General features: G+C 47.4%; 1 protein-coding gene across 2 annotated transcripts; it reads left to right on the forward strand.

Moving 5' to 3' along the window:
• The first annotated feature begins 2527 nt into the window (after positions 1-2527).
• On the forward strand, positions 2528-7323 carry LOC135804755 (transcriptional enhancer factor TEF-1-like). 2 transcript variants are annotated; one of them, XM_065318709.1, is made up of 2 exons: positions 2528-2898; positions 3967-7323. In XM_065318709.1, the coding sequence occupies exon 2, from the start codon at positions 3974-3976 to the stop codon at positions 6131-6133; it is 2160 nt and encodes a 719-aa protein (XP_065174781.1). In that variant the 5' UTR covers positions 2528-2898; positions 3967-3973; the 3' UTR covers positions 6134-7323. The 2 variants fall into 2 exon arrangements, with proteins under 2 accessions (XP_065174781.1, XP_065174780.1); XM_065318708.1 differs by lacking the exon at positions 2528-2898 and adding an exon at positions 3017-3769.
• Positions 7324-10053: the final 2730 nt, after the last annotated feature.

Here is a 10053-nt window from a genome sequence, read left to right on the forward strand (position 1 = left end):
AGAGAACCCACTTTCCTTGGCAACGCATAGCAACCGCACACCAGATCCAAAACAATCTTGGTTCTCCGCATGAAATAGCTGAATAGTATGGTTTACAATGTAGTGGGTAGTAACAGGAGACATTGATAATACAGTCCTGAGATAGCTTCGGACTGTTGGCGTGGTTGGTGTCAAGAAAAAGAATGATCACGGAAGAGGCACTAACTAAGCTCAACATGTACATGTACAGGACATTGTATTGGCTGGGGTAATCGTAGCACGCACATCATCATCAGCAGAGATACAGCAAATAGCAACAATACAGCACATCTCCCAGTTCGGCACTCTTTCAGCTATTCTTGCGGAGCTCAACCAGATCGAGCATAACAGTATTGGAGACAAGAATCGAGGCAGGGACCGAAACAGCCAAGAGCAATTCAATTTGTACATCAGCATCATTTAGCGCAGGATACTTCTCGCTGCTTTCCATACTGTGACTATGGCGGCGCTGCACGGCAAAGTACAAAGAGGAATAATGCAAGAAATAGGTCTTCTGGAAGGTGAAAACAATAAAGATTACATTCTATCCAGATTAATTCGAGGTCGTAGAATACGAATATCACATTTTCAAGAAGGGGACCCAGACGGGTCATATGGTTTCTCACCTTTCCCTTCCATCCGCATACGTATCTCCGTCAAAAATGAACGTAACAGCTCCATTCTTGCTGGTCCCAAACGAAGGCAAGCTCCAACAAGACGAACCGAAACTGTCTCCAACTGTACAAGACTTCCTTCATTTCGAAAAACGGTTTCACATTTCTTTACACGACTTGACATATGACCATCACACGATTTGTGCAGGCGTCGATTTGCACGCTTTTGGGCTAAGAGTAAGAAGTCACGTGGTCTGAAGTCCCTGGTACATGTACATGTACATGTATACAATCATGTAGTAAGGGGGCGTTCGAATGGTCTTCATCAACTGTTCGAACAAATTATTATTAGTTGAAGTGTCCCAATAGAACGGTTTCTATCATTTTAAGAGTTTTTCATTGGAATTGTCATGGCTAGGCATACATGTATGCGAATAATGCCAGCAGAAAAATTGGCAGAATTCTGTACTTTTTCTGGTAAGTTTCATGCATGTTTAGTACGTACATGTATGTGGATAAAGAAATGGAGCAGAATTCGAGGAATTGCCCGCCATAAGGTTTGTATGGTTCTGCAAATTTCACTGCTTTTCGTGCAGAACCTGCCACCTTTTCGAGCATTATCCGCACACCCCTAGTCATGGCGATAATGACGTCCGACTAGATCGACCATCTCGACGTAGCTATTCCAAACTCTTCGAAACTAATCCACCTCTCCCATTGGATGAGGTTGTGGAGTTTCGAGGAGTTTCGTTTTTCTGAAGAGGCCAATAAGGCCACCTCTTCAGAAAAACGAAACTCCTCGAAAAGTCAAAGAGTGGCAATTCGAACGCGCCCTTAGTCTTCAGGTACAATGTAGAATCTACACAAGAGAGAGAAAAATAGACGCCGTGGAAGCCATGTTGCGACTCCGAGTTTGACGATCATCAGGCAACTGATGGCTCCAAAACAGGCAGCCTGAACATGAAGAGGGAGCGCAAGGCGAGGGATAACCATACTGATTACTGTCCATAGTGCAAGACTCGAGTACAGGCGATTCAAGGGCTACGCAGCAGCAGCAGCAGCAATGATTATGATTGTGAAATCTACATGACTGTGGGTACCGCACTTTCCACTAAACACATACACTGCATACATGATCATGTAACATTGTTTTTTTTTTAATTAATAGTATTTTTATGAGACAGTCTCCAAAAAAGCTACCACAATTTACACAAAAATGTAATACAGTTAAACCTGTCAAGGCGACCACTCGGATAAGGTGACCCACCTGTCCAAGAAGACCACTGAAACCAGGATCAAGGGATGCTTTTTCCAGTCAAATGACCCTGGATAAGTAGACCACCTGGTAACAGAGACCACATTTTGAAGGTCCCTTGAGCGGTCGTCTTGGACAGGTTTCACTGTACGTCTGTAGAGCGCCGTCAGACTACATGACTATGATGACCACTACACACATTGTACACTAGTACAATACATTGTCATTGTACAGTCAGTACAGTAGATCTACCGATGACGCAGTCTCGGCCGGTCCACGGACCACGGTCTACTGGTCTACGTAGATCTACGTCTACGTCTATGTCTGTAGCTGTGCTGTGATTATTTTTATTTTTTGTCCATGCACTATTTTTATTGAACGAAACAGTGAAGTCACTTTTTTTCATCTGCATGCAACGCGCGATGTCGATGATATGCATGGCATTTACGGGCACATAACATGGACGCATGGCTATCTCACAGTACATGACTCACAGTACAGTCATGTACTATCAGTGTTGGGCTAGACTAGACTAGTCTAGAGTCAGTACCTACGCGTATACGATATACAGCAATCACCATGATCACCTATCGATCGCACGTAGCTAAACATGTGCGCAAGTCTCGCAAGTGCGAGGGCTAGGGGTTTTCTTCACCACCACCACCACCACCGGTGCACCACCACCTCTAGCTCTACCACCAGCCTCTCGGACCTATCTAATGCATGTGTAATATTGTTACTGTAGATGTAGATCTACGGTATTGCGTTGCCTTTTCCTCCTGTTCAAAGACAGAATTATTTTGTCGCACCTGCACCCAGTGTTGGAGGAAGGTGGCCGGTCTAGCTGGGTGAGAGCAGTCCTCTCTGCGCGAGTGGCCTTGCCAGTCTATCAGCGGGCCAGTTTCCATCATTTTTGAAGAGCAGACGCGCTGTGGCCTTCTTCCGTCCCCTGGTCTGTGTGCCGATATGCTGATCAGTGTGATGGTGAAGCCAGCAACGACGTGAAAGGAGGTGAGAGTGTGTGTACGTGTAGTCATTGAATTTGGCGCTTACGCATCTCACACAGCCGCGCTACCCGTTGCGGAGGCAATTATTTGTGCTCTCTGCATGATATAAATGACGCGAGCATAATGCCACCAGCAGTGCCCTCAGTGTGAGTTGCTATGCTTTCACCAGCCGTGCTATGGCATATGCATGGCAGCTCGCTGGCGACGTGTCTTTTCTCAGATTGTATAAATTCTTTGCTTGTAGCTCAGAACAACGTTGTTTGCTTTTGGAATTCTCCGGGTCAGATGCCAGTCAATGGCGTCCTGAATTTGTGACGGTTTGTGGAATTTTTTCGAGTAGAAGCAATAATCAGCGCGTGTCCTGTGCAAAAGTGTGCCAACGGCATGAATGTAGATCAACTGTGATCTTCCGCTACTTCCTGTCCGGATGCGCGCTTACTGCTAGAGAGATCGTGACTGCGAATTATTTGTTCAAAGAAGGGTAGTAAATAGCGGCCTTGAATAGACTGTCCAGTGCAGTGCCCAGCATACTGCTGACCTGTCCGAGTCGTTGTGTGGTGTGCCTTTGAAGTAGTTTGAGGACTAGCAGGGTGCAGGACACAGTCTGTACCAGATACACTTTCCATCAAGTTCTATTTGTGCTCCAAGCACACGCAGTAGTTGTCAGCTTCATACCGGTGTTTTCCCCAACACCAGTCCAGGATGCACCAGCAGATGCAAGGTTTACCTAGTGGCGCAATCGTCATTTCTAATGGCGCTCTGCCGCCAGGGTATTCTCTCTCTCAGCCGCACGTGTATTGTCCGCCGCCGCCAAGGTATTCTGAGCCACACGTGTATTGTCAGCCGCCAACGCCAGGGTATTCTCAGCCACTGAGGTACATACGAACCCATGTTGAAGACTTAGTGCACCGACCGTGATTTGCATTTGTCCTGAATGCCAATTTTGTTTGTACATGGTTATGCGAACAGTTTATCGGCCTGATTTGGCATTGTGCTTGAACCTGAACATGTGTATCTGGTCGGCTGAGTTCTGGAATGTTATGCTTTTGTTTTCTGTTCGTATTGGTTACAGGGGAAACATGTGGATGCCGCAGGTGGCTGGTGCTGTACCTGGAGTTGTCCCTGCGGCGCAGACTCTCAGCATCCCAACTGTTCAAGCCCCCAGTACAGCCGCTGCTAGCGCCAATACTGGTCCACCAGTGTCCATAGCGTACCACGACATCACTGCCCGTGGACCTGGTCCGTTCAGCACGCACCCTCCTTTCACCATCCAAACAGTGGCAAACACGGTGTCCAACTCGCACAATCACGTGCCGCCCTCGACCATTAACACTGGCATGGCACCGCTGGAGCACGATGCCGTAGGTGCTGGCAACGCTGCAGCAGCAGGCGGTATGGCGGTGGCTCAGTCTAATGCTGGAGTGGGCGGCACTGGCACTGTGTCTCTTGCTGCTGCTGCTGCCGCCGCCGCTAGTGCTGCTCCTTCGAATGTTTCTGGTGGTGAGATTGCAGCTGGCCCAGCAGGCACTGGCGGCACTGGGTCACCCAGTGCTGGTCATGATGAGCAGAACGGTGATGGAGACAGTGACCCAGACGGTGACGGTGGAGTCAACCGGGATGATGCCGAGGGAATCTGGTCGCCGGACATTGAGCAGTCGTTCCAGGAAGCGTTGGCTATTTATCCTCCGTGTGGACGACGAAAGATCATCTTGTCTGACGAAGGGAAAATGTATGGAAGAAACGAGCTGATTGCACGCTACATCAAGATCCGAACCGGCAAGATCAGGACAAGAAAACAAGTGTCAAGTCATATTCAAGTCTTAGCCAGAAAGAGGTCTCGTGAGCTGCAAACAAAACTAAAGGAAGCGCCAACTGATAAGGAGCAAGGGAAGCTACACAGCATTGTCCACTCCTTACCAGGTATGTCCAGTGCGCAGATAGTCTCGACGCAATTCCACGATGATGGGGACGAAATGAACAATCCCTCGGCTGCCAACAACGCGGCTGGTGGTGCGCCTGGGGGACCTGGCGGCAATCACTTGGCAGCAGCGATGAAGCCGGAGTCTTACCAGCACGGCGATGGAACGCTGACCTCCGGCCCGGCCCCCGTTGCAATGCCGGTGGGACCTAACGCTCATGGTCATAGCCAGATGATGCCGAGGACGGTGGGTGCCGTCAGTGCAGCAGCAGCTACAACCGGCTCAAGCTCGCTCAAGGCCGAGCAGCAGCAGCAGCATGGCGGCTCCGTGACTACGTCTGGACTCGGTAATGCAGTACTGTGTGCAGCCCCGGTGCCCAGCAACGCGGCGGCCAATCCGTTGTGGCACTCATCCGCAGCTGTTCATAGCTTCCACGACCCAATGCGCTACGGCGTACCTGCTGCGGCGGGCCATCCGGCAATGATGGCGGGAGTATCGCCGGGGTTCATAATGCCCATGACGGCACACGGCTCTACCATGCCATTGGTCGGGCAGACATCGCAGGTCGTGCACCCGGGCATGAATCACATCAGTGCAACACCCGCAGTGGCGGCGGCTGCTGCTGCATCTGTCACTGGTGGCGTCACTAGTATGTCTGCTCCAGTGCCTATGACCAACAACAGCTCGTCGCTAGTCTCGCTAACGGCCTTCAAGGAGGACCATCCAGCGTCCGACTCTTCAGACGGTGTGGTGTTCTCGCAGCACTGTTTCGTTCACATACCACCGACCACCAATTTCCACGATCCTTCGCTAGAATCCATTGAAATACGGCAAGTATGTGACAAGTTTCCGACGTTGTCTGATCTGTACGAGAAGGGACCGCCGGATGTCTTCTTCCTGGTCAAGTTCTGGGCTGATATTGACATGCCTGAGGCGACGGGCCCCGAGAACTTCTACGTCTCCACCGTGTTCCGGACGGCAGACCAAGTCAAGTGTAAGTGCACAACGGATGTCTGTTCGTTTGGCCAGCCGGTCGTCCAGAAGGTGGAGGTTCTGAACAGCACCTTTGAGAACGGTGCACACATGGTGCGCTCAATGCGGTCCAAGATGTGCGACTACATGGTGAAGTTCATTCGCAAGCTCGTCGCGCTGGACAGCCGCGCCCAGATGAACGAAGTGCTGGAGAACTTCACCATCATGCAGGTGGTGTGTAACGGCGACACCGGTGAGCTGCTCATGTGCCTGGCCTACGCCTTTGAGGTGTCGGGCAGCGACACAAGCGGTACGTATCACAACATCTACCGCCTTATCAAGGCATAGCTCGTGTCTGCTGTCACGTACCCTGCTACTATGGCCTAGTGAAAAGAGTTTGAAATGGAAATGCCAACAAGTTTAGTCCACACAGTACAACTGTGTCTTACCAGACCATCGCAGGTACTTGCTATGACTTACCAGACCATCGCAGGTACTTGCTATGACTCACAGCAGTAGTCTACATATTCCCCTTGAGTAGACAAGGGAGACGATGCATGCTTTCCTATTCAAAATATTGTGAAGTTTTCTTACTTCCAATTCTTTGTGCTCAATTTGCACAGTCTCTTCTCGTGCCGTACTTCCGTGTCCCTCTTGGTGTGTCTTCATGTCTGTTGCTTCGTTGTTGTTTCGTATACGTGATCCGGTGCTGGTCTCTCTACTTGCCAGTAAGGTCGACCCTTACCTTAATGCTGTGTATCCAGATTAGATGGCTGACCAGCCACCATCACAAACTTGCACATAGAGCGCAACATTTTCTTTTCCAATGAGGATTGTTGCGCGATAGCGAAGTCCGAATGCCAGGATTTCTGTGCTTGAAATAGAGAGGAGTTTTGCACTCAAGTAGGTATTGTAAATTGCTGATGCTGGCTGGTAAGCTGTTGCAGTTGCCAACATGGCACTGGCCTGCTCCACTACTGATTGAGGAACTGGCAAGTGCTATGGACGTGTGCCAGGATTGCTAGCGAATGCAAAACAATCCGTGCCCGACCCTGACCCCAGGAATACCCGCCGAATACCTACCACATGAGGACAAAATGACAAAACGTTAGGCTGCACTATAGATTTGGATGTTCATAATTTTAACACAAGTTCTGGCTCACCTGAAACCAGACGTTCTACGCGATCGTGTCACCGATATGTAGATATTGATTCAGCTCGCTCATCACTGCTCTTAGAATAGTTCAATAGGGTATGGTAGAAATTTGTGCTGCTTTGTTCCATAATTATGTCTTCATCACACCTGTCTGCTCGGTATTTTGTGTTGCTACACCATGCCATGTGTTATATCACTATACGGGTTTTTCTTGGCCCTTGAGAATTGAGACTTTTCTGCTCCTCTATTCTCGGTGTCTAGAGCTATTATTATGTTATTGGTTTTTGAAAGAGTGGAAGTGATGATTTAGCCGTTTTGTTTTGCTTATCTGTCTGCTCGTTGTACACATCCCCCGTGGCCTTGTACCGTTTATCACACTGTGTTTGATTGTGCTGCTTGGTGCTGTGAGAGTCCTTGTGACCGTCTGAGAAGAGAGATTGTGTGTGCGAGCAAGTGAGAGAGAGACAGAGAGAGAGAGACCGAGAGAGACACAGAGAGAGACAGAGAGAGACAGAGAGAGAGACAAAGAGAGACAGAGAGAGAGAGAGAGAGAGAGAGAGAGAGATAGAGAGAGAGAGAGAGAGAGAGAGAGAGAGAGAGAGAGAGAGAGAGAGAGAGAGAGAGACAGAGACAGAGACAGAGACAGAGACAGAGACAGAGACAGAGACAGAGAGAGAGAGAGAGAGAGAGAGAGAGAGAGAGAGAGAGAGAGAGAGAGAGAGAGAGAGAGAGAGAGAGAGCTCAATAAGTCTGGTGATGCGGCCACGAATCCGGCTAACCGTACTTGAAGCACATGTACGAGAGAGAGAGAGCGAGAGAGCGAGAGAGAGAGAGAGAGAGAGAGAGAGAGAGAGAGAGAGAGAGAGAGAGAGAGAGAGAGAGAGAGAGAGAGAGAGAGAGAGAGAGAGAGAGAGAGAGAGAGAGAGAGAGAGAGAGAGAGAGAGAGAGAGAGAGAGAGAGAGAGAGAGAGAGAGCTCAATAAGTCTGGTAATGCGGCCACGAATCCGGCTAACCGTACTTGAAGCACATGTACTCTTCTCAATACATGTGCCCTTGATTTGGTATTTCCCGAACACATGCATTGCTCTGAGTAGGAGATTCCCTGGACAGGCATGGAGCCTCTGGGTAATTCTTCAAATACAATAATATACAAATAGATCAATTTGATCAGAGCTATAAAAAGTATGAAGGCCGCAGACATCGCCACGCAACATGACAGCTTGTAACTGTTTCAATGTGTTCTTATTCCCTGAATCGATTTTCTAGTTCCAATCGTCAGTGGAAAATACGGGACTGGAGCTACAAATGGATAAAACAAAGGTTGTATAAAAAATATCCAAGGAGTGATAAAAAAATTAATGACGCAAAACTGCTAATAATAAGCGTTAGTTTTCTAAAAGACTTTTAGTTCTATTCCAAGCAAAACATAGCTGGGGCAGCCAATGAACACTTTACGTGGCGATTGCTGGTTTTTATGGCCAATTACGGCCAACAAGAACAACAATAAGAAGTCGAAAAGAAAAGGAAAAGAAGAAAAATTTGGACTAAAATTACGGTCTACAGCAAGGCTTTTGTGCATGCACTGCCAGTCAAAGTAGAAAGGTCCTTCGTCTCCTGGTGCAGCAAAAGCCACTGCGAATAACCGGCATTGAAAAGGGGGAGTGTTGCAATGCAGAGGAGCCGCGGGCTGGAGAAAGGGAGAGTTGATTCCTAGTGGAGCTATCCTATCGAAACCAATCAAATTGTTTACAATGTAGGGGTGTTTTTGAAAGCCGAATATGATGGATCAGGATTCGTAATCTTTCTAGGAGAGGTCTGGTAATACACATGTGACATGATACAAGATGTTGTCACTTAGTGCAGAGACTAAAGATTGTGTGACTTACATTGAATGACATTTTAATTTTGTAATGTAGGTGACAAAATGTAGCAACAACAGGGGGGGGGGGGGGGGAGACTCACGAAAATAACTAACTTCTTGTAGTGCAACAACATGCTGTTTCTTTTGCGCAGACTGTGAGGCTACAATGAATAAAAACAGCTTCACTGCACGTACTGAGGACCTTCACCTACTGACTGTACACGACGGGCACGACACAACACAGAGAAGTGAGAATCGCCATACATGTACAAAAGGCATGTACATAATTGTGCACTAGGACTAAAACAATCTGGACGAGATACCAAATGAAGGGACAACGCAGTGACTTCTTGATCTTACTAGCACCACGTTCATCTGCTTCGTCGCTTTCCTCTGGAAATAAGAACGCATAATGACAAGTTGTCATGTTGTATCATGTTGTGTGGTGATGTCTGCGGCATTCATACTAACTTTCTTTAATTAATAGCTCTGATTCATTGATACATGCCCTGTACATGTACATGTACATGTTTTGTTATCTCCACGTACTCGAAGCACACGTAGATTATTTTGTTTTCTTTCTCGCGGTGTGTCCTACATATTGTACAATCATCGTTTCGCTTTTCACTCGTGTATGTCGACATTATAGGAAATGCTTACAAGGTTTCTACAGTGAAAATAATAATTATGTTACCTCGATAGCAGATAATCCTGAGTGGAGAAGAAATACAGGGAAAGTCAAGTGACATCATTCTTTACACAGATACTGACGCTTTGATGTGCAACGCGTTAACGATAGAGCTGGCACTTGCATTCTTGTAAATCTGAAATACATGTACATGTACATGTACATGTACAATGTAGATGTAAGAGCTGGAAGAAAGCAATTCCAAGGGGTGCCAATCCTGTAAGTTATAGAAGTGACATTGCAACTCACACTGTGGTCATCTTTTTAACTTAAAACTGTTTCAAGTCTTCAAAAACAAATCGATATTCGGCTCAATTCGTTCCTAACATTTCGGCTCTTTCTCTCTCGAAACACTACTACAGTACATGTACTAACAAGACTAATTAGCTGAGCAGAACATACAGAACTACGAAACAGAACATACAGAACTACGAAACAGAACATACAGCATGACTACGAAACAGAATACATCTACATGTACATAAAAATTATACAGAATGTCCCATGATGTTTGCATTGTGAATTACATCGCAACGTTGCTCCCACCAAAATAGTTTTTTTCT

This window comes from Sycon ciliatum, chromosome 1 (genome assembly GCF_964019385.1).
Source record: "Sycon ciliatum chromosome 1, ocSycCili1.1, whole genome shotgun sequence".
In the NCBI taxonomy this organism is placed as follows: domain Eukaryota; kingdom Metazoa; phylum Porifera; class Calcarea; order Leucosolenida; family Sycettidae; genus Sycon; species Sycon ciliatum.